This window comes from Brachycentrus maculatus, unplaced genomic scaffold, assembly GCF_059751285.1.
Source record: "Brachycentrus maculatus isolate JH-2025_06_01 unplaced genomic scaffold, ASM5975128v1 h1tg000458l, whole genome shotgun sequence".
In the NCBI taxonomy this organism is placed as follows: domain Eukaryota; kingdom Metazoa; phylum Arthropoda; class Insecta; order Trichoptera; family Brachycentridae; genus Brachycentrus; species Brachycentrus maculatus.
In genome coordinates, this window is record NW_028281205.1 from 447,579 (window position 1) to 472,670 (window position 25,092).

The 25,092-nt window shown below is 36.7% G+C and overlaps 2 protein-coding genes across 2 annotated transcripts in view; one reads left to right on the plus strand and one right to left on the minus strand.

The window, feature by feature from the left end:
- Nucleotides 1-14,740, plus strand: part of LOC148302385 (putative fatty acyl-CoA reductase CG8306) — a 29,947-nt gene extending 15,207 nt beyond the window's left edge. The window contains exons 2-11 of the mRNA XM_088271699.1: nt 943-1,134; nt 1,830-2,081; nt 2,407-2,552; nt 3,231-3,340; nt 4,787-4,979; nt 6,699-6,815; nt 8,266-8,385; nt 9,491-9,650; nt 11,400-11,497; nt 13,320-14,740. Of these exons, the coding sequence (XP_088127825.1) occupies nt 943-1,134; nt 1,830-2,081; nt 2,407-2,552; nt 3,231-3,340; nt 4,787-4,979; nt 6,699-6,815; nt 8,266-8,385; nt 9,491-9,650; nt 11,400-11,497; nt 13,320-13,458 (1,527 nt within the window). The 3' untranslated portion in view covers nt 13,459-14,740. The remainder of the gene's footprint in view (nt 1-942; nt 1,135-1,829; nt 2,082-2,406; nt 2,553-3,230; nt 3,341-4,786; nt 4,980-6,698; nt 6,816-8,265; nt 8,386-9,490; nt 9,651-11,399; nt 11,498-13,319) is intronic.
- A 1,877-nt stretch (nt 14,741-16,617) lies between these two features.
- Nucleotides 16,618-24,331, minus strand: gammaCOP (coat protein (coatomer) gamma). Its single transcript, XM_088271694.1, has 3 exons — nt 23,727-24,331; nt 22,885-23,077; nt 16,618-20,057 (listed from the first exon to the last, which is right to left on the minus strand). The coding sequence occupies exons 1-3, from the start codon at nt 24,270-24,272 to the stop codon at nt 18,142-18,144; spliced, it is 2,655 nt and encodes an 884-aa protein (XP_088127820.1). The 5' UTR covers nt 24,273-24,331; the 3' UTR covers nt 16,618-18,141.
- Nucleotides 24,332-25,092: the final 761 nt, after the last annotated feature.

Consider the following 25,092-nt stretch of genomic DNA (forward strand, 5'->3'; position numbering starts at 1 on the left):
GGCCTGTTTTATTAATACAATTAATTTAATATTAGTATTGATGCCTGTTGCACCTAGGCCATGCCTTCAAATCGTGTTATCTTTCTGCAGCATCCATGAATTCTTTGTACTTTATCTAGATGTCTTTCGAGGAAGATCCACAATATTGCCTGGTTCACAATATGATCCGGTTCTCTGTGCCCATATCGCTCACTCCTTTCAAGAACGTCAAAAATCAAAAAACTTGATTTTTCACGACAACGTTTTTAAAGATTAAAAATATAATACAATGTATATAAAAATAAATATCAAGCAACTTTTTGAACTTCTTACTGTGCAACAGATGTTTTTAGGTAAAACCTGAAGGTTTTTTCTCTATTTGAAAAATATTTATTATATTTAAAAAAAATAATTAAACATTACCTTTTCTTCATAATGCAAAAACAACACTTTCTGCCCTGTAGCGGGTAAATATTAAGTTAAAAATATGCCGCTTTTGCTGGGATATAGTACATTTTCCGGGCATTCCGAAAACATGCACAACTGAAAATTGTCGATTTTTGATAAATGACGTTGTTGAAAGGAGTGAGCGATATGTACTCAAATATACATGTATTTATATATATATATATATATATATATATATATATATATATATATATATATATATATATATATATATATATATATATATATATATATATATATATATATATATATATATATATATATATACGAATATACATATGTTTGCTATGAGCGATATGACTTCCATATTCTTCTTCATCTCTGATGAGATGTCAAAAAATAATATGAAAAATGACTCACAACTGAAAATTGTCGATTTTTGATTTATGACGTTCTTGAAAGGAGTGAACGATATCTCCTATGGCTTTTCCTCTACCTCACCATTGATGCCTGTTACACTTTATTTCATGGATCACCTCTCTCGGCTTGTTGCAGATGTCTTCTTCGGTAGAGGAGTTCTACAATGGCAAGAACGTGTTCATCACGGGCGGCACGGGCTTCCTGGGCGTCTGCCTCATCGAGAAGCTGCTGCGCTCCGTGCCCGGCGTGGGCAAGGTGTACCTGCTCATGAGGCCCAAGAAGGGCAAGCCTGTGGCGGACAGGCTGGTCGAGATCACCGAGAACCTCGTAAGGAACGCTTCTTCGTTATAGGTCCGACTCTTCAGACTCGGTATACATCGTAGTGTGCATTCAATTTGGATCCTTGGACTCCAATTGACTTGATTTTTTGGATTGGATTGAACATTGTAAAATAATAAAAATTTGTTCGCCTCCACGGTGTAATGGTTAGCTCGTTCAGCTACCATTCTGGAGGTCCCGGGTTCGATTCCCAGGGGGGTCAGATAAATATAAGTGATTTTTTCACTCTAATATTTATTCCATATTGAACCCTGGATTGAATATCAGTACAAATCTTAAATATACTGGTACCTGAAGCGGAGGGCTGATCACCTTTCCTTCATGTGTTTACGATCAAGATAACACTGCGTTTATATGATGCAGTGCCCTATGCACTATTGGGGTGCGGATAAGGGTTTGAATGAATGAAATGAAAATAATAAATACAACAAAAAAAAACTATTTTTAATATTCAACTCAAAATATTTGTTTTTCTCTGTAAAACAAAGAAACGACACTTAATAATAATAATAATAATAATAATAAATTTGGATAACTTTTATAGCGCCATTTTCGTAAAATACTACCTCAAGGGCGCTTCAGTTTATCAAGTCCTTCTCAAAACTGATGTTAAATTTCCATTTTTGTTTTCTTTGGATTTTGGTGATTTTCCTACATATATATGTGGCAATCCCTCTCTTCAGATCTTCGAGCACTTCCTGGAGACCAGCTCCCCGGCCGCCTTCTCCAAGCTGATCCCGGTGGCCGGCGACATCGGCGAGGAGGGCCTCGGGCTGAGCCCCGCAGACCGGGCCACGCTGACCAAGGAAGTCCACGTGGTCTTCCACTCGGCGGCCACGCTGGACTTCCAGCAGAACCTGCGGCCCACGGTCAACGTCAACCTGCTTGGGACGCGCCGCGTCATGGAGCTGTGCCGGGAGATGAAGGACTTGAAGGTAGGTTATGGGAGATATTCTACCGGGATAGGCTGTTGAGTTGTTCCACCGGGACTGGCCATTGGGTTATTCCACCGGGACAGGGCGTTGGGTTATTCCACTGGGACTGGCCATTGGGTTTTTCCACCGGGACTGGCCATTGGACCATTAAGGGGATTAAAATTAATTAAGGGGATTAGCTAAGAATGTCCGTATTTTTCCAATTTAAAATCACTAATTTTTTATTGTGTAGTGACTACCCAACACCGGGACGCGTGTTTGATTTTAGCACTGGGAGGGAAAGGTTAATGAGACAAGATTCTAGTTAGAGATGTGTTGCTTGTAGGTCATGATCCACGTGTCCAGCGCGTACGTGAGCTCCTTCCGGCTCTCGTGTGAGGAGATTTTATACCCGCCTCCTGAAGATGCGGAGAAAATCATTGGACTGGCCACCACACTCACTGACTCCGCCCTCGAAGCGCTGGAACCAACGTAAGAGATTATTATTTTTTGACATCTCATCAAAGATGAAGAAGAATATGGAAGTCTGGGAATTTACGGGGCTGACAATTTAAAATAATAAAAATTAAAATTATATTTTCTGGCGATTCTCATGTATGTGATTATAATCCAGGATTCGGACCTCACATACTAATAAAAAAGCTTCTTTTCATCTCACCAAGAGATGTCTCTAGTGAAGCTTTAATGATTCAAGAACAATGTTTCGTAATTGGTACATATATATAGAACTTCCAAGAATTTGAGTGGTGTGGTTGTCAATAATGGGTAGAATTGGTGAATGTTATACGTATGTAAAGTGATCACTTAAACCAGCCTATGACGGTCATCAGCCCCGTAATTGCCCAGACTTCTTATATTCTTCTTGCCTCAATCCCATATGTGGCTATTGGTCGAACACAAAAAACAAACTGATCAGTCAAAACAAACCCTGAAGAGGGCAACAGGTTGTTGCCAAAACTAGTTGGTTTGAATAAAAATGAGAATGGATCAAAAAACAAAGTGTTTTATTCCTTCAACATATATGTTTTATTTGATAAAAATACCCTAAAGATTCCCGGTGAAAATAAATGCTAAATTAGGGGGATTTGGAATTTTCTGTCCCTACAGGGTGACCAGATTGAGTGTAATGTAGTGTTTGCGTATTTCCAGGCTGTTGAAGGACCATCCCAATACGTACACGTTCACGAAACACTTGGCTGAGCATGAAGTGGCCAAGTGCGGCTCCCTCTTCCCCTGCACTATTGTGCGGCCCAGCATGAGTAAGTCCCATCCACAATGTGTTAACCCTTTGTCTGTACACCATTCGGTCCATATTAGGCCACAAGGTATATTACCTTTTAACCGATTGCTAGTTTATACCTTGCGTGACTCAGGCAAGGAGCTTGTGTTGCATCGATGAGTCCAAGTGCTGCTCGGGCAAATGGTATTCCTAAGGTTATTGGATTGAATTCTACTTTTATTTATGTACAAATATCGCTCACTCCTTTCAATAACGTCATATATCAAAAATTGTCAATTTTTAGTTGTGCATGTTTTCGGAATGCCCAGAAAATGTACTATATCCCAGTAAAAGCGGCATATTTTTAACTTAATATGTACCCGCTACAGGGCAGAAAGTGTTGTTTTTGCATTTTGAAGAAAATGTATTGTTTAATTATTTTTTAAATATACTAAATATTTTTCAAATGGAGAAAATACATTCAGGTTTTACCTAAATAACTGCCGACAAATTGTCAGCAGTAGTAATTTTTTATTATCATATATCGCTCACTCCTTTCAACAACGTCATTTATCAAAAAACTTGATTTTTCAGGAGATCGTTTCAAAGTTCAAAAATATAGTAAAATGTATTAAAAATAAATATCAAGCCACTTATAGAACTTATTACTGTGCATCAGATCTTTTTAGGTAAAACCTGAATGTTTTTTCTCCATTTCAAAAATATTTAGTATATTTAAAAAAAACAATAAACAATACCTTTTCTTCAAAATGCAAAATCTACACTTTCTAGCCTGTAGCGGGTAAATATTAAGTTAATAATATGCCACTTTTGCTGAAATATAGCACATTTTCTGGGCATTCCGAAAACATGCACAACTGAAAATTGTCCATTTTTGAAATATGATGTTGTTGAAAGGAGTGAGCGATATATGTAAATAAAAGTAGAATTCAATCCAATAACCTCGTTTAATTTTGGATATATTACCCAACAATTTAAAATGGAATTCTGCCAATTAATAAATAAATGATATTCCAACTTGGTCTGCCTCCGTGGCGTAAAGGTCAGCGTGTTTAGCTACCGTCCTGGAGGTCCCGGGTTTGATTCCCAAGGGGGTGAAAATAAATATTAGTGATTTCACAGTAATATTTATTTAATATTACCCTGGACTGGTTCCTGAAGCGCAAGAGTGATCACCTTGCCTTCATGTAAGTAACGATCAAGATAACACTGCGTCGATTTCATGCAGTGCCCTATGCACCATTGGGTGCGGATAAGGGTGTGGACATCTTTAGGAATATTGAAAATTATGTAATATTGCATGTGCCATACAAAATTGTGTATTTTTTAATGATTTATTTGATAATATAATATCAATGCTTAGAAATTAAAATTATGGAAGTCATAAATGTATTCAAGAAGAACAAAGAGACGCAGTTCATTAAGCTTTCAATGTTTGCAATATTGATGATGATTGACTTTCTAGTTACCGGGGCATGGAAGGAACCCGTCCCAGGCTGGACCATCTCCAAGAACGGACCGCAAGGGTTTCTGATGGGAGCGAGCAAAGGGGTGGTGCGTCGGCTCCCCGTAGCCCGTGACCTCATCAGCGACTATATCCCCGTTGATGTGGTGGTCAACGAACTCATCGTGGCCGGCTACAAGACTGCTGAGACCAAGTAAGGCTTCCCGGAACACCGGATGCAGACAGCAGTGAGATGTTTGTTTGTGATGTAAGGAATTGAAGCGTAGAAAAAGAAGGATGATAGTGGACTGAATGCAGTCAGAATGCGATCTCTCAGTGCAGCAAACCACGTATGGTACAAACCAAGACAGATGTGACCAAGTAAGGCTTTCCGGAACATCAGATGCAGACAGGAGTGAGATGTTTGTGTGTGATGTAAGGAATTGAAGCGTAGGAAAAGAAGGATGATAGTGGACTGAATGCAGTAGTAAATGCGATCTCTCAGTGCGGCAAACCACGTATGGTACAAACCAAGACAGCTGTGACCAAGTAAGGCTTCCCGGAACATCAGATGCAGACAGGAGTGAGATGTTTGTTTGTGATGTAAGGAATTGAAGCATAGGAAAGAAGGATGATAGTTTGTTTTTTTTTTAGATGGGAATTGCATTTCACCAATTCTACCCATTATTGACAACCACACTATTAAAATTCTTAGAAGTTCTATCTATATGAACCAATTTTGAAACATTGTTCTTGAATCACTAGATCTTCAGTAGAGGCATCTATTGGTGAGATGAAAAGAAGCTTTTTATTGAGCCGAAACTCTTTTATTAGTATGTGAGGTCGGAATCCTGGATTATAATCACACACATGAGAAACGCCAGAAAATATGATTTTCATTTTTATTATTTAAGCTTATAATTTGACCAGATAATTTATTTACAACATTCTGAGTGTGTATAAATACTTGTTCACAAAATCTGGATTGTCTCCAATTACAGGAGTTATTTTCATATAATTTTTTTGACGTCTCGTCAATTTCTTTTTCATCTTTGATGAGATGTCAAAAAATAATATGAAAATAACTCCTGTAAATGGAGATAATCCAGATTTTTGTGAACAAGTATTTGGACACATTCAAAATGTTGAATACATGTTTACGATGAATGAATATTATGTTGAATACGTGTTTATGATGAATACTGATATGATGAATATTATGTTGGATACGTGTTTATGATGAATACTGATATGATGAATATTATGTTGGATACGTGTTTATGATGAATACTGATATGATGAATATTATGTTGGATACGTGTTTATGATGAATACTGATATGATGAATATTATGTTGGATACGTGTTTATGATGAATACTGATATGATGAATATTATGTTGGATACGTGTTTGGATGAATACTGATATGATGAATATTATGTTGGATACGTGTTTATGATGAATACTGATATGATGAATATTATGTTGAATACGTGTTTATGATGAATACTGATATGATGAATATTATGTTGAATATGTGTTTATGATGAATACTGATATGATGAATATTATGTTGAATGTGTGTTTATGATGAATACTGATATGATGAATATTATGTTGAATACGTGTTTATGATGAATACTGATATGATGAATATTATGTTGGATACTTGTTTATGATGAATACTGATATGATGAATATTATGTTGAATACGTGTTTATGATGAATACTGATATGATGAATATTATGTTGGATACGTGTTTATGATGAATACTGATATGATGAATATCATGTTGAATGTGTGTTTATGATGAATACTGATATGATGAATATTATGTTGAATACGTGTTTATGATGAATACTGATATGATGAATACGTGTTTGCAAAGAGGCCTTCTATTCTAGTCAGTTAGATGTTTATTTGTCCTTGCAGGAGTGTCCTTCCAATCTACCACTGCACTTCCTCTACGATCCGGCCTTTCATCTGGGGGAGCGTGGAATCCAAAGTGAACGAATACCTGCACAAGTATCCCCTACGCAGCGCCGTGTGGTAAATATACTCAATATCACTATACCGTGTCTGTCTGCTGTGCTGGTCGGGGTTGTGGGCGTCTGTGTACCGGCCAGCGTCGAGTCGGAATCGGATCTAGCTGACTAATTGAACTAAACGCTAATCCCTTTCACTGCCTACACCGGGGTACTTCTAGAAAATTTGGTGATGGACTTACAATCTTGTATTTATTTAGATTGGCAGTGACAGGTATATTGAACGCTTTTAAATGTAAATTCACAGTAAAATCGGGATACAATTTTATATTGTTTCACATTTTCAATAAATTTAGCAACTTAGTTCAAAATAAATAAATTGCCTAGCAAGAGCAGATCTGTCAGGAAGCCTAGATGCTTCTGTATCAGTTCTGGGCATGCGGTGGGACAGCTTTAAAAAAATATCACCATACCACCTTCTTACTACAAAATCAACACCGTACAAACTAAATTGGACGTTCTATCGAATTGGACGTTCAACAAATCAAAATAATAATTTTAGAAACCAAATTAGACATTATAATGTATTTTATTATCACATTTAAAAATTTTAATCATATATTAATATTATTAGGTTGATGGAGGGCTGATCACCCTCCCTTCGTGTGTTAACGATCAAGATAACACTGCGTTTAATATGATGCAGTTCCCTATGCACCATTGGGGTGCGGATAAGGGTTCGAATGAATATTCTTATATACAAGTTGAGACACCAATAACATTGATATAACATCCATAGGGCAATTGTCCACTACCCGAAATTTAACCGGATCCACGTGGCTCGCATAACCGTATGTGTTTTCACAAAACATTCCCCGTACACGGCTGACATAACCGTTTGTGTTTTTACTTTACTCCAAGTTTCGAACCTCAGTTCAACTTGGAGTGATTTTTTCATGGTGTGGAACTTTGGATAAAATAATACGTCAATCCTCGGCCTTATGACATCTGTTGAAATATCTGACTAATAATTTGTAACATCACAAGGATAAATAAAAGAAAAGATCCCTGATTTTTCTTGCGGTCGGTAATTAGTCCGCGCCATAATCATGCCCTATATCTGTCTCACTCTCGACGCTACGCATCGCCAGTGGGTAAGAGTGACACACGATGCGTGCTTTGATTTATTTATATTACGATATATTTCAAGAATAATGTGACACGAGTGTATTATAGAGTACCAAAAAGGCACAATGAATCCCATTGAACGTTTTTGTTTTGGAAAATAAATCGTTTCTGAATTAAATACATGATAAAAGTAATCATTTAAAAAACGGCAAAATACCGCCGCGCACGGGCGTCTCTCAGGAACAAAGTGAACGCGGTTAAAAGGTTAACCGTCTGGCAGTCCGGTTTTCTCAGTCTGCAATGTCCTTCAATGATGACACTCATCCACAATATTCCACACACCGTTTCCAGCAATCTCACGTTCCCGTCATTATCCCTTGTTCCAGGTATCCTTGCCTGAAGTTCGTGGGATCCATCCGGATGTTCAAGCTGTCTGCCATATTCGTCCACTTCATTCCGGCTTACATTCTGGATACCGTCACGAGGATTTCCGGAGGACGGCCCATGTGAGTAGCCTGAACTCTTCATCCCGAACTCCAATATTAAGATGTATGCAACCGAGTCGTGGTTCCAACCCTAATGTATGGAAGTGAAGCATGGAGTTGGGAAATGAATTATGAAAGTAGACTGAATGCAGTTGGAATCTAATATCTCAGTGCAGCAAAACCATGTATGGTAGATCTAAGTACCTTGTTCTTTTTAACATATAACTCATATACACTTAGACCTCACTTTGCGTCGTTAATATGTTCCAAAATATCGCGACGCAAATTGAAACAACACAAAGTGAATTGCTTTTTTCCATTGGAAATCATATAAACATCAAACATAGCGAAAATGAGTCTTAATTCAGTAATCACGCAACTTTGAAAAAAACACAAAGTGAAACGACGCAAAGCGAGGTCTGAGTGTAGTACAGATTTTTAAACTTTCTTCATTTTCATCTTTTTGATTTTTTGTTTTCTGTTAAGATTAAATATTTGTAGTTTAGCACTTTTAATCTAATTTGGGTTATTGATTCTATACGAATTTAAAATAGATTTCTATACTCAGATTTTTTGGTTTGGCATCTGGCAACACTGAGCACGAGGCCACAAGCGAGCAGTTGTGTTCTAAACGAGCACTGATTGCGGTCAGTCAGCAATGTCGCAACTTCGTAAATTAACATGCTTGTTAAAGTAAAATGTTACGTTACGACGAAATGCTCCGGTCAGTCTCCACCATAACACTCTCCTTATCATTCATCCTTCACTTTGTGTAATACCACTTTTATAAACACTTTTTTTAACTACCGGTTTCGGAATAATCATTCCATCGTCAGGTCATTAAAATAAAATTATTACGGTTATACATTTGTACAGAAATAAAATTTTGAAAGAGAGAAAGAACACGAATTTTGTCTTCTTTCTCTCTTTAATAATTAAATTTTTGTACAAATGTCAAACTGTAATAATTTTAATTTAATGATCTGACGATGGAATGATTATTCCGAAATCGGTAGTCTAGAAAAACTGTTTATAAAAGTGGTATTACATAAAGCAAATGATGAATGATAAGGAAGGTGTTAAGAAATGCAATTACCATCGAAATTTTATATTTTTCTATTTCCAGACTGGTACGCCTGCACACCAATGTGAACGGCTCCCTGGACAGGCTGCGTCGCTTCATCTTCACGGAGTGGAAGTTCTACAATACCAAGACCATGGAACTCAGCCGATCCCTCAATGAGACTGACCAGATCAAATACCAGATTGACATCTCCACTCTTCAGGTTAGTTCTATATATGTATAAAGTTTTGAAAATTAAAAACAGTGGAACCTCTAGAACAAAGGCGGCCAACCTGCGGCCCGCCGGGCGTCTACTTGCGGCCCGCGGAGCAAATCACACATTTTTTCCTTTAGTGTACACAAAACGACAAAAGGAACATCCCCCATTGTGCTTAGTTCGTATCGTATCCCATATATGGGAGTATTTCACTAACTTGATAATTTCAAGACCCAAAATGGCATCAAGTAGTAAGGACGTTGGACTAAAGAAGAGAAGAGTAACAGAAGAACTGACAAGTTTTTAAGACAGATGGACTGTAAACTATTTTCGTGGAATTTAAAACAAAGCCAACATGGCATTTCGAGGCTAAACATGCAAATTTAAAGTTTGAAAAGTAACTAATAAAGTAAAGTAACTAATAAAAATGTTTGTAATATACGAGTATATATATATATATATATATATATATATATATTTTTTTTTTTTTTTTTTTTTTTTTTTCTCCAACCAGTTTCGACCCTGAAAAACCCTGCCATCATCAGGGTTTAACATGATATTGATGATGATGACAAGGTTCTTGTCAAAACCGATTGGAAAAAAAAGTACCAATAAAAAATTGGTTATAAAGAAAAACAAAGTTGCATAACGAGTGTTTTGCTTAGCTAGTAAAGGTGAAGACTGACCGGAGCATTTCGTCGTAACTTAACACGTTAACAGGCAGTCAGTACATATATATATATATATATATATTTATATATATATATATATATATATATATATATGTACTGACTGCCTGTTAACAATTAAGTTACGACGAAATTTACTAACTAAGCGAAACATTCGTTATGCAACTTTGTTTTTCTTTATAACCACTTTTTTATTGATACTTTTTTTTCCAATCGGTTTTGACAAGAACCTTGTCATCATCATCATCATCATCACGTTAAACCCTGATAATGACAAGGTTCTTGTCGAAACCAGTTGGAGAAAAAATGTACCAATAAAAAAGTGGTTAAAAGCAAAGTTGTTTTATTTTATGAAGTTTTTAAAATGTGCCATAAAATTTCTGCAAAAAACATTTTAAAAAAATTGTTTTAACTGGCGCAGAAATCTACAAATGAATGTCATGAAAAGGAAACTTGTCTTTCTCTGCAATTTGTTATGCGAAATGTCACTCGTTAAGGGAGATTTTTTTTGCACGTTATGCGAATTACCTGTTATGCGAGGTTCCACTGTATAATGAAAAAAATTCACTCCCTATATACAGTTTTGTCTGCAGAAATTCACTCATGGACAAGTTAAACATGGCAATAACACAGATATATATATTTTTTATTATGTCTAATATAGATTTTTTTTAAAGGAATAACCCGCAATGCGTGTATTTTAGATGCTTGTCTGCAGGTAGGATAGTAAGGATAGGGAAGTTGTATTTGAAAAATACATCACAAACACCCAGACCAATTGAAAATAAATCTTTCTTGAATTCATTTTGCAATTGGCGGGAATTGAACCTGCGACGCCAGTTTCGCAGTTGAACGTCTACCCAACTACGCCACGGCGCCAAATGAAGAAGAACATGTCTATATTTACACTCACTTATGACCCGTCATAGGTTGGTTTACGTGATCACTTTATGCACGTTTAACATTCACTATTCTACCCATAATTGACAAGACAATCCACAATTTTCAAATTCTTGGCAGTGTTCTTGTGGGGTTTATTTTCCATTATTTTTTTGTTTTTTTCTAGTGGGAATCCTACTTCGATAGTCTGACACTCGGAGTGAGGAGGTATTTGAGCAAAGAGCCCATCAAGACACTGGAAGCCGGGAGAAAACGGGACAAAGTGTAAGTATTAACAGCGTTACCCTTGCATCAATTGTGTTTATTTATTGTAAAAGAAAAACTTCTTCTTCTCCGTCTTATTCCTCATTGCTGAGGGTTGTGACCCTTGCAGAAGCAATGACTCTTCTCCAGTTACCCTTGACTGCGGTGCACGTAGCGCTCCAACCACTGAGGTGCCTGCTGCTGCCTTAATTTGATTGGTCCATCGTGTGGGGGATCTTCCTCTCCCTCTCTTTCCCTCCAGGCTACCGATCACAACTAGTCGTTCCAGGCTATCCTCGTTGCCACGCGCAACGTATCCAAAGAACTGGAGAATCCGTCGGGTACAGATATTGGCCAGAGTCAAGCCATCCAAGCGTAGTTCCTGGCGAATGGACTCATTGGTGCGTCTAGCTGTCCATGGAATTCGGAGCATGCGCCTCCAACACCACATTTCGAAGGCATAAATTTTTCTCCTTTCTGCTGCTTTTATTGTCCATGTTTCAGCAGCATAAAGAAAAATGGAGTGGACATAAAAACACTTGTGTGCATTTAAATTATAGGAAATTTAAATAAATTGGAAATTACACAAAAAAAAGCGATGAGAATGGTGCTCAAGAAAAATAGATATAATAATGATTAAAGAAAACACTTGTTTTTTACCACTTGAGTTTTATTATAGACTACATGTTTCAGAAGTTAAACTTCCATCATTCAGGTCTGTATAATAACTATCAGTTGTTATACAGACCTGAATGATGGAGTTTAACTTCTGAAACATGTAGTCTATAATAAAACTCAAGTGGTAAAAAACAAGTGTTTTCATTAATCATTGTAATATGTCTTACCACAAAGTTAATGCCGAAACAATAAATAAAATATAGATATAATAATATAGAAAAAAATGAGAGAAGAACTCAACTGGTTATCTATAAAAACGAGACTAAAATTAAATACATATGCTGATCTTTATATATAAATTTTTAAACGATAAATTACCCAAATATTTTAAGGATAAAATAGTGTTAAACAAAAATTTTCATGAACATATTACTAGAAATAAAGATTATATAAGACTGCCATTGTTTAAAAAAACCGAGTCACAAAATTGTTTATAAGGGTTTGAAAATGTATGATGAGATGCCTGAATGTATGAAGAATGAAAAGAGTCTGAAAGAATTATTTTTTTAAAGTTTTTTTTACTGTAAGGAGATGTAATTATATACCATATGTATACATACATAGATGAGGTAAATTAAGTGTGAATAATAGTTTATGTTAGTGTCATACATATAAGCTAATTCAAAAAATAAATATTATTGTTTATTTATAGTTGGATGTATAAATGTACGCAAAAACTAGTACTCTTATTAAAAATCTGTTACTCAAAACATACTACATATCGCTCACTCCTTTCAAGAACGTCATAAATCAAAAAACTTGATTTTTCAGGAGAATGTTTTTAAAGTTTAAAAATATAACACAATGTATTAAAAATAAATATCAAGCTACTTTTTGAACTTTTTACTGTGCAACACATCTTTTTAGGTTAAACCTGACGGTTTTTTCTCCATTTGAAAAATATTTAGTATATTTCAAAAAATAATAATAATACCTTTTCTTCAAAATGCTAAAACAACACTTTCTGCCCTGTAGCGGGTAAATATTAAGTTAAAAATATGCCTTTTTTGCTGGGATATAGTACATTTTCTGGGCATTCCAAAAACATGAAACTTGAAACATTTAATATTCACTCCTGTAATTGGAGATAATCCAGATTTTGTGACATTTGGACCCATTCAAAATGTTGTACATAATTAACATCTCAATTTGTCCCCTCTTCTAGGCTGCTAGTACTGCACGTCCTGCTGCAAGGAGCCGTCTACCTATCCCTGCTGGCTCTCATCGCCTACTACCTCGGGATATCCTTCAAGCAGAGCTCCTTGTTCCTGCCCGTGCTGTACTTCCTTCTGAGTTACCTGTAGATGCCTCTCACATTGCACGCTCCGGGAATGGGACTCGCCAGACTCACGAGCACTATGCCTTGTCTATATAATAATTCAACTCGGCGGAAACATTCCACGAATGCGGTTAGACCAACCAACCACTTAATGCTACGGTTTTTGGAACAAAAATAGAATTAAAATATTATTTAAGTTTTTTTCTTCAACACACGGATGACTCATATACCAGTCCTTAAGATTTCTTTTGACCAAACCATGCGGCTCGCATAACTGTATATGTTTTCACAAAACAAGCCCCATACGCGGCTTACATAAACATATGTTTTTACTTTGCTCCAAGTTTCGAACGTCAGTTCAACTTTTTATGGTGTGTAACTTTTATGGTGTGCTACTTTTATGTAATAATACCTCAATCCTTGGTCTTATGACATCTGTTGAAATATCTGACTAATAATTTGTAACGTTACAAGGATAAATAAAAGAACAGATCCCTGATTTTTCTTGAGGTCGATAGTCCGTGCCATAATCATGCCCTATATTGTCTCACTCTGGATGCTACGCATCCAATTTCATATATATATCGACGCGCAGGGTCGAACTGTCACAGATCTTTACGCGATTTACATATAACCCATTTTTGCGCAGCAAGTTTTTTGATTCATGACGTTGTTGATAGGAGTGAGCGATATGTATGGCATTTTGGTTTAAAAAAGTCCAATTTGATGGGAAAAAACCTAAAATTTAATGGTTGTCACAAAACACTGCGCCTTCAAAAGCATTAAGTGGTTTTTTGCAAATCAAAATATGTAAGATAATTCCAATTTCAATTTGTATGGGTAGGGCGGTTAAATTTATATTACGGGAAATGATTTACCAAGTTTAAATAGACCAAAACTCTGTACAGTGAAACCTCTATTGTTTTTAAAGGGACCTATTAAAATAAACTATGAATGCGGGATTAAGAGGTCAATACGCAAATAGATACGACCGAGTAAAGATACCGTCCTCCCAATCTGCATAACCATTCGTAGGCTAAAATTCTAAGTAGAATACATGTTTCAGATGCAAATGTATTTATTTAAAAAAAAAATACAAACCTGAATAGAATAGTAAATGGTATTTTTTCCAGCATCGGTTATTGAATGTGCGTTGTAGAAAAAGTTTTCTTTCAAAGAGTCTGCACGCTTCTGGAAATGCAGGTACAGGCAGCGTCTCCTTTTCATCAACATCGACCTCTCCTGCTATCGGTTACACAAGCTTTCGATAGTTTCTATCCCATACGTTGCCGTTGAATGTAAGAAAATTGGAAATAATGTAAAAAAAACAGACAAAATGTATCAAATATGCAGCTTAATTCTAATGATAAATGCGGTAAATGGTGATAGAGAAACGATCAATGCGGTTTAGTTTAGTATGAAATTAAGTCGGGATAGAAGAAATAAACGACACATCCGGGAAAACGATTATTTGAGGAACAATAGATAGAGGTTTCACTGTATTTGCTTTTTGTTCTCAATTGATTTTTCAATCAGTGCTTCTAAAACGTTTTAACGTCACTTTAAACACAAATTTTCTGCTTCTAATATTGTCAACGTAAGAGCTGTCAAACTCAAAAGGCACCAAGGGCCGCACAAGGTATTTTGGGTACGCCAGTGGGCCACATAAAAAAAAATCTCATTTTTATTTTTATCTAACTTTAAGTGAATAATTTACTATCAAAGTCAGTCGCATTGGGTACAGTAGATCCAACTTAATGATTTTGTAAAAGAATATCATATGTTCCCGTACAAAAAAAATGATTTCAATGAAGAATTAAAATGATTGATAATATAACCGCAAAAAAAATTGGCAGGCCGCGAGTTTGACATTAACATAACCTTAGAGAAAGATCCACCTTTTCGTTGCCGATTTTTGTTAATAGATGGCACCGCTAAAATTGAGTAATTTAAATTTTATTTTTTGCAAGTCCTTAATGATGTATACCATATGATGGGGAGCCTTTAATTCTGAGTATAAAAAACTCGAATATTATTAATTGTTTTTTTTGTGTATTTTTTTTTGTATATGCTGTTAGTTTATTTTTTAATGGGTACAGTTTATTATTATTTTTGTAATAAATAAATTTAATATATAAAAATGACTTATTATTTTTGTGTTTTGTTATATCAGCCATTTCACCAATGTATCAAAAATCTTACCGATACGTAGAAGGAGGTAAGACCATTGCTTATATGTGTCGCCTACTTTCATAATCCGCCAGATCCAATTTTATAATATTTTAAAATATATACTCTATCGGAATGCCAATTGTGGGTTATCAAGAAAGAGGTATCGAAAAAGGATTTCTTAGAAAAAGAGTTAAGTAAAGTCAAGGCGTGCGGTAGCAGGTAAACTCGTAAAAAAATTTGTCCTGCGGTGTATATACATATATATATATATATATATATATATATATATATATATATATATATATATATATATATTTATATATATATAGTAGACTACTAAAATCTGTCATCTGTAACGGCAGCCTAATATCTGTATCAATATTTCTGTATAATAATAATAATAAATTTGGATAACTTATATAGCGCCATTTTCGTAAAAAAATACCTCAAGGGCGCTTCACGGTGAATGAATTGTGGAAAATATTATGGTGGAAATGATTTAGCAAACAAATGTGTTTTTAGTCTTTTTCTAAAGATCATCTCACTCTTACTATTTCTAACCACTGGTGGAAGAGCATTCCACGCCGTCGGTCCTGCAACAGCAAAGGCACGCTTGCCAAATTTAGTGCGTTGGTTGCGAGCTGGTAAGATAACTTTGCCCATTGCAGATGTTGTAGCCGATGGAAGCGTGAGACGTCTATCAACCAATTCATCTGGAATACACAGCTCCTTAAGATACTCTGGAGCCATATTGTGTATTGATTTATACATGAGTAGGCAGAGTTTATACTCAACCCTTTGGGGAAAGCGTAACCAGTGGAGTTTGTGAAGTAGTGGGGTGATGTGACTGAATTTAGAAATTCCAAAAATTAGTCTAGCTGCTGCGTTTAACACTGATTGCAGTCGAGTCATTTTATTTTTTGGTAGACCCGTGTATATACCGTTACAATAATCTACTCTCGATATTTGCCAATACCTCCCGCCACTCAAAGGTTCAAATAAAAAATCCGAGTATGTTTAAACAAAATTTAATTTTGACTGTACACACGTAAATGCCTGCATCACTTCAGAACATAATGATAACAGTGGTTTCTGCACATAACATATATCCTGGGGGCGGAAACCAAAAAGAAAACATTCATCCGTCAGCAGTATATAAAAATATCTCACGCTGTTCCCATTCATCCGTCCATACCTTAATATATTCTATTATAGCTATATATATATCCACGGCGGAAATAACAACCGATGTAAGGGCAACGCGGTTAATCAACCATGCATATCTTAAGGTGGAGACTGACCGGAGCATTTTGTCGTAACATAATGTCGTAACATCGCTCGCGGCGAGCATCACCGAGCATCCGAAACTATGGATGAAGCACTCGGCTCGCTGTACTGACTGCCTGAATGCTCGCATCGTAACATGTTACTGACCGGAGTCAGTCTCCACCTTTAGGTATATTGGCAAAAGACGTTAACTCAAAAATCTCTGAAGGATTATTATCCCTGTTATTTAAAGCTTTTAGCCTGAATAAAATACCCGCTGTTAAACTTAAAGTAGAATTTACTTTTAAAACCACATAAAACCCTTATCCGCACCCTATGGTGCATAAGGCACTGCATCATATAAACGCAGTGTTATCTTGATCATTAACACATGAAGTAAAGGTGATCAGCCCTCCGCTTTACCAGGTACCAGTCCAGGGTAATATTTGATAAATATTAGAGTGAAAAAATACACTTGTATTTATTTGATCTCCCCTGGGAATCGAACCCGGGACCTCCAGTACGGTAGTCCAGTGTGCTGACCATTACACCACGGAGGCGGACAAAAAGTATACTGGCAATAAACGTTATATAAAATCATAGGTATGCTGGCAAAAACGTTAACGCAAAAATCTCTGTTTGAATGATTATTATGCCTGTTATTTAAAGCTGAATAAAATTCATACATTCATTTCATTAAAACCCTTATTCGCACCCCAATGGTGCATAGGGCACTGCATCGTATAGAAACAGTGTTATCTTGATTGTTAAATACACGAAGGAAAGGTGATCAGCCTTCCGCTACAGGTACCAGTCCAGGGTCATATTAAATACATATAAGACTGAAAAATCACTAATATTTATTTTGACCCTCTTGGGAATCGAATCCGGGACCTCCAGCACGAGCCGAGACCCATTACGCTATGGAGACGGACAATGTTTGAATAATCCCTGCTATTTAAAGCTTTTAGCCTGAACAAAATACCCGCTATTAAAATTTAATTTACTTTTAAAACCACATATATATATGACATTTCAAACTACTAAGTGTATTTTGCCAGTTTATAAAACATTGAAAACTTTATAATATGCATCATTAAGCCAAAATTGCATATTTTTGAGTTAAGGTTTTTTGCCAGTACACCCACGATATGTTACAATAAAAATCTCAATTTTCTTATTATTGTGTCACTGCTCTAGACATTTGTGCTTACACCGGTGGTCATTTCCGCAGTCGATACGTCCCTCTTATCTAATTAGTGATTGGAGATTAGCCTATGGCGGACGTGATCAGCTCTGCCACGTCTGGGTTCGGAGAACGCGTGGTCAGCTGCATGGTGACCCCGTCGCTAAGAGCGAGTCTGGCACGGACCAGTATGTCGATGTTCCCGCGGAAGAACCCGGCACACAGTAGCGTGTGAACAGAAGCTCCGTCCGGGACTCTCTCTGAACCTTCTGCGGGCATTAGGCCCAGGAATTTGAGGATGTTTTTGACCGCGTCTTGCAGCGTAGGGACCGTTGCGAGGGCGTATGTGTCCTCAGCTTCCACATACCCTTCGTTGTTTGAGTTTTCCCAGACGGCGTTGAAGTTGACTTTCTTGATCCGTTGGACTTGATCGCTGAGAACTACTTCAAGGTCTTCGAGCATGTACTCATCCGAGTACCCTTCTTCCGAGTCAGGGACTCCGGTAGTCGGATCGCAGTCTTTTACGAGGAATTTCAATGTGACTCCGAAGGACCCGACGCTTGACGAGAGGTCTTCCGGGAATTGGAGTATAGAGAACACGGTACCTTTCTGGTTGTATGGCAATTTGTTGCAGGATATTTCTCGAAGCAGACGGTATCCTTCCGGAATATCCAGTCGAACCTGGACATTCTCCAAGAGCTGATCATTCATGGTGTTCATGCAGTCAAACTGCAAGATGAGATGCTGCGCGTAGACATGCTTGGTGCACTTGACCGTATACTCGGTCTCCGATTCCGTAAGATGGACTGGCTCCGAGGTCTTGAAGAGTGTGCCGCACGTCGCGATTCCGGGGATAGCATTCAGCTTCTCCGCGTACGCTTCTTCTTTGGAAGCTTGCTGCGGCTTCGGCAGGTTGTTGGAGGTTATAACCATGCCTTCTATAGCGCCCTTGTGCTGGGCTTCTTCCGCGAGCGACTTGGGAATCGCCACCGGAACAGAATTCAAATTGAACGGGACGTTTATATCGACGCCGTTGTGTTCCTTCAACGCTCGCTCCAAGGCAGGGATAGATATCTGCGGGATCTCTACTATGTAATTATTGATGAGACTCTTGTCTTCGTGCTGCAGGATGCTGCTGTAGTACGTGGCTCTATCCCTGACTTCGTCGTCCGAGTCCATCTGGCAGCGCGCCAGGAGCACCCGGATGTTGGGCAGGAGGTCGGGGCAGGCCGCTCCGAACTGCGACATAGCAGCGACCGCAGCAGCGCGCACGGTCGCGTTCTCCAAGATAACGCGGTTGTAAATGAATCGGATATACCTGGAAGGCTGCTTCGTACGCGGACCTTCCTTCCCCAAGAGATGCAGGATTCGGACAGCCAGAGAAGTGTGTTCGCAGTCTTCTATAAACTCGCACAGGTGCGCCAGACCAGTCTCTTTGGCTTCGCTGTTTTCTTCTATGATGGTGATGATCGTGTCTACGATAGAGGCCTTATAGTCCAACCCGCCTTCGTCCCGCAGCATTCCGGAGAGGAAGCTCATGAGGACGGAGTGCTTCCGCGGGAATTTAAGACACAGCAGCGTGATAGCCTGGACGACGACAATCTTGAACTCGTCAGATATCTCCGACACGAAGGTCGCAATCTGCTTCATGAGCCTGTCCACGGAGCTCTCGGCGCCGGTTTTGAGGAGCGTCGTGATGGCCAGCGTGGCGATGGACCGATTGGAGTCCGTGATGAGGTTCTCCAGGTCCAGGTTGCAGGCCGTGACGACCACGGGATGCGTCATGGCCACCTTGTTGAGGGTCCGCACGGCGGCGAAGCGCAGCGTGGGCTTGGGGGAGCCGCAGAAGAGCTGCAGGACGCTGATGGCCGGGCCCAGCTCCAGGCTGGAGTTCCTCTTGATGTTGACGAGCGCGTGTGCCGCCTCGTAGATGACCATGTCCGACTTGTGGCGGAGACAGGACTCTATGAACTCCAGCAGCTGAGAGGTGCCGGAGCCTCCTGTAACAAGAAACAATCATCATACCTTGCAAACACAAAAATATGTACCAAGAGTGTATACACTATATCATTTTTTCTACATCTGAATTCTATTTAACTAAAGCAATATTCTCACTAGCTTTATTTTGAAAAAATTGTTATTCTTTACTTCAATTCAAACATTTATCCGTAACCCGATGGTGCATAGGGCACTGTATATTAAAAAACCATTGTCATCTTGATTGTTAACAAATGAAGGAAAGGTGATCACCCCTGTGCTTCAGGTACTAGTCCGAGGTAATATTGAATAAATATTATAAGTTAAAAATCACTTATATTTATTTCGCCCGCCTCCGTGGTGTAATGGTCAGTGTGTTTAGCTACCATGCCGGAGGTCCCGGGTTCGATTCCCAGGGGGGGGGGGAAATAAATATTAGTGATTTTACACTCCAATATTTATTTAATACTACCCCGGACTGGTTCCTGAAGCGCAAGAGTGATCACCTTGCCTTCATGTAAGTAATGATCAAGAAAACACTGCGCCAATTCGATGCAGTGCCCTATGCACCATTGGGTGCGGATAAGGGTTATAAGTAAGTAAGTAATATTTATTTAAACCCCTTCCCTTGGGAATGGAACCCGGGACCTCCAGTGCGTTAGCCGAGCATGCTGACCATTACACTATGGAGGTGGACGAAGCATCCTTCTAAAGGTCCACATCTCCAACAAATTCAGCTTATTCCTATCTCAGATCAGATATATAAAACCCTTATCCGCACCCCAATGGTGCATAGGGCACTGCTTCATATAAACGCAGTGTTATCTTGATCGTTTACACATGAAGGAAAGGTGATCAGCCCTCCGCTTCAGGTACCAGTCCAGGGTAATATTGAATAAATATTACAGTAAAAAAATCACTCATATTTATTTGACCCCCCCCTGGGAATCGAACCCGGGACCTCCAGAACGGTAGCCGGGCGTGCTGACCATTACACTACGGGGGCGAACAAATCAGATAAGCAAGTTAAAATATATAATTTATCTAAATTTCCTAGATTGGCTAAAAAAAAAAATAGCAAAAATAATCCTTACGCGGATAAAATAACCTTTTATAATATAAATTTTAAATAAACTTTTATTTTGTAACTTGCATGAAAATACTTTATCTTTATGCACTTTGCATAGCTGAATTCAAAAACGAAAGCAAAAAAAAATGAAGCAAGTCAGATTTTTAGTTTCGTAAAATATGGGTATTCATTCATTGCTGCGGCAATTATGCAACTATTTTTATAAATTATCTTATTTATATATATATATATATATATATATATATATATATATATATATATATATATATATATATATATATATATATATATATATATATATATATATATATATATATATATATATATATATATATATATATATATATATATATATATATATATATATATATATATATATATATATATATATATATATATATATATATATATATATATATATATATATATATATATATATATATATATATATATATATATATATATATATATATATATATATATATATATATATATATATATATATATATATATATATATATATATATATATATATATATATATATATATATATATATATATATATATATATATATATATATATATATATATATATATATATATATATATATATATATATATATATATATATATATATATATATATATATATATATATATATATATATATATATATATATATATATATATATATATATATATATATATATATATATATATATATATATATATATATATATATATATATATATATATATATATATATATATATATATATATATATATATATATATATATATATATATATATATATATATATATATATATATATATATATATATATATATATATATATATATATATATATATATATATATATATATATATATATATATATATATATATATATATATATATATATATATATATATATATATATATATATATATATATATATATATATATATATATATATATATATATATATATATATATATATATATATATATATATAAATATATATATATATTATTTTGAGAAATAAAAAGTTTTTTTTTTTGATCCACTCACATTTTGATTAACCAACGACTTGTTGCCCTCGCATTATCAAAACAAATGCCCTAACAAGGCGAAACAATTGTCACAATATAATTTTTTTATGTGTATTTGTTAACAAAATACAACTTGGTAGACACAAAAAATCTGTGTTTGATTTTAAATTAATACATAAATTAAAATGGAGTTCTACAAATTAAATGCCAAGTCAATAAATAAGCAATTGTCACAATATAATTTTTTTATGTGTTTTTGTTAATAAAATACAACTTAGTAGACTCAAAAAATCTGTGTTTGATTTAAAATTAATACATAAATTAAAATGGAGTTCTACAAATTAAATGCCAAGTCAATAAATAAGCAATTGTCACAATATAATTTTTTTTATGTGTATTTGTTAACAAAATACAACTTGGTAGACTCAAAAAATCTGTGTTTGATTTAAAATTAATACATAAATTAAAATGGAGTTCTACAAATTAAATGCCAAGTCAATAAATAAGCAATTGTCACAATAGAATTTTTTTATGTGTATTTGTTAACAAAATACAACTTGGTAGACTCAAAAAATCTGTGTTTGATTTAAAATTAATACATAAATTAAAATGGAGTTCTACAAATTAAACGCCAAATCAATAAATAGTTAAAATTCCAGTTACAAAATCATTGTTGGCCAGTGTTGGTAGGTGAGAGGTTTGTATTTACCGTAGGAGTCCTCCTCCTCTATGAGCTCGCAGGCCATGCGGATGAGCATGCAGAGGGCGTAGGGCGAGCGCAGAGAGCCGTGCGTGAGCTTGCCGACCAGCTTGGTGACGGCCAGCCGGTCCGAGCGGCGCACGTGGTACAGCACTCCCAGCGCGTGGTACTGCACCATTATGTTGTCCGAGTTCAGCGCTTCCTGGAACAACAAACTGAGATCAACCTTGCTTCCCGGTGATATGTATTTACTATGATTGATACTTATATGAGTTAGTCTTTTGACTTGGCGCTGTACAGCTGCCGACCACAGCTGCTCCATAAGTTTAACGGCAGCTCCACTTTTCCCCCTTCAGACTCAACCGATTGACTACTTTTTCCTTTAATATTTTTTTGTGTCATTATCATTTTCATATCCCTCACTCCTTTCAAGAACGTCATAAATCAAAAATTGTCAATTTTCAGTTGTGCATGTTTTCGGAATGCCCAGAAAATAACTATATCCCAGCAAAAGCGGCATATTTTTAACTTCATATTTACCCGCTACAGGGCAGAAACTGTTGTTTTTGCATTTTGAAGAAAAGTAGTTGTATATATTATAGAACAATTTTATATTTTAGTTATTATACAGACCTGAATGATGGAAGTTTAACTTCTGAAACATGTAGTCTATAATAAAACTCAAGTGGTAAAAAACAAGTGTTTTCTTTAATCATTGTAAAGAAAAATTGTACATTGAAAGCTGTCCAACCACATTCCCAGATCTGATACAGAAGCGTCTAGGCTTCCTGACAGACCTTCTTTGCAAAGCAATTTAAAAAAAAACTAAATAAGAATGCAGGAAGACCTACCTGCGCTTCGTTTGCCCATCTCCTGACGAGATCGTTAGACGTAGAGGTCAGATGCAAAGCCGAAACGAGCGCCGCGCTGCTTACGGCCGGATTCTTGTCGACAATGGCTTGCTTCATGTACCGCTCGATAGATTGCATCATGCTGGCGTCCGTGATGCTGCAAAGGGCCCTGATGGCCGCGGCCCTGTATAGGTCTTCGTGCCCCGTCATGTCTTTGGTCAGAGAAGAAGTCACAATGATGACATCATCCGCGATAGAACTCAGCTCCTTGATCCCCAAGTAAACCATCCTTCTCAGTATCACGTCTTTGGATTGGAAGAGCTTCGTCATCGCGAAGAACGCCTCCGTGGCCTCCTGGGTGCTCAGGACCTCGCCTTGGTTGAGTAAATACAGTATCTTCGTGAGAATCAGGGTGCATTTCCTGTGGTTGACAGGCGTCTCGTTGAAGTATCTCGCCTCCTGCAGGACGCTGGTCTTCTCCACGTTCTGGAAGGGGTTCCCTCCGCCCTCTTCCTCCTCTTTTTTGTCGCGCCTGAAGGAATACATCCTCGCGGTTGCGGCAGTGTTCGACTCGAAATTATGACAGTTTCGATACCGAAAATACTGCACAAGTTAACACGTCAGCCGAGCGGCCGAACATTTCAGGGTGACCACTACGGAAAAATTAAATTATTTTGTAGATAATGTTGCAAGCGTAAAAAAATATCCTAAACGTCACGTCATAAACCGGGGTAGGTATTAAAGAATATATTAATAATGGATCAATATTTAAAATAAATAGAAAACATAACTTGCAAAATTAAGTTGATAATTTCCCAAAAATAGTGAAGAGGGTACTGCAAAGTGGGGCTGTAGTAAATAAAAACTAAGAAATAGATTGAATATCTATTTTATCTTAGTACACAAAGTATTATTAAATAAAACATTATTTTACTTACTTATAGTATTAGAGGGTAAGTATTTTTTAAAAGTAAAATATGATGGATGCACTGCGCGAAGGCTTATGGTCCGTGAATAATCAAAATAAGACCATATGGGCACCTTTTATGCACACATAGATGGACTGCGTGAAGGCTTATGGACCGTGAATAATCACAGTAAGACCGCATGGGCACCGTATATATATGCACACATGGATCACGCCATAACACTAGGTGGAGTCTTATGCTTTGTAAAAGCATGAGTGGTTGCATTAACCTTTAAATTATTAAATTCGCGCTTGACATAGGCTAGAAACAACCACAGAGATGAGCCATTATATACGCTAAGTTCATAAGGCCGGCCTGGTGAGCACGACATTGGAGATCGTGTAAACGCACTTAAGGCAGACAATCAGATAAAATAATCTATGCATCGCCAACGACTA

What these genes read in the sequence shown, in the direction of transcription:
- gammaCOP (XM_088271694.1), bottom strand. Translation starts at nt 24,272, where the DNA reads ATGTATTCCTTCAGGCGCGACAAAAAAGAGGAGGAAGAGGGCGGAGGG. An exon ending in GATGGGCAAACGAAGCGCAG is followed by an intron (nt 23,078 to 23,726) that starts GTAGGTCTTCCT and finishes TTGTTGTTCCAG; the next exon opens with GAAGCGCTGAACTCGGACAA. An exon ending in AGAGGAGGAGGACTCCTACG is followed by an intron (nt 20,058 to 22,884) that starts GTAAATACAAAC and finishes TTCTTGTTACAG; the next exon opens with GAGGCTCCGGCACCTCTCAG.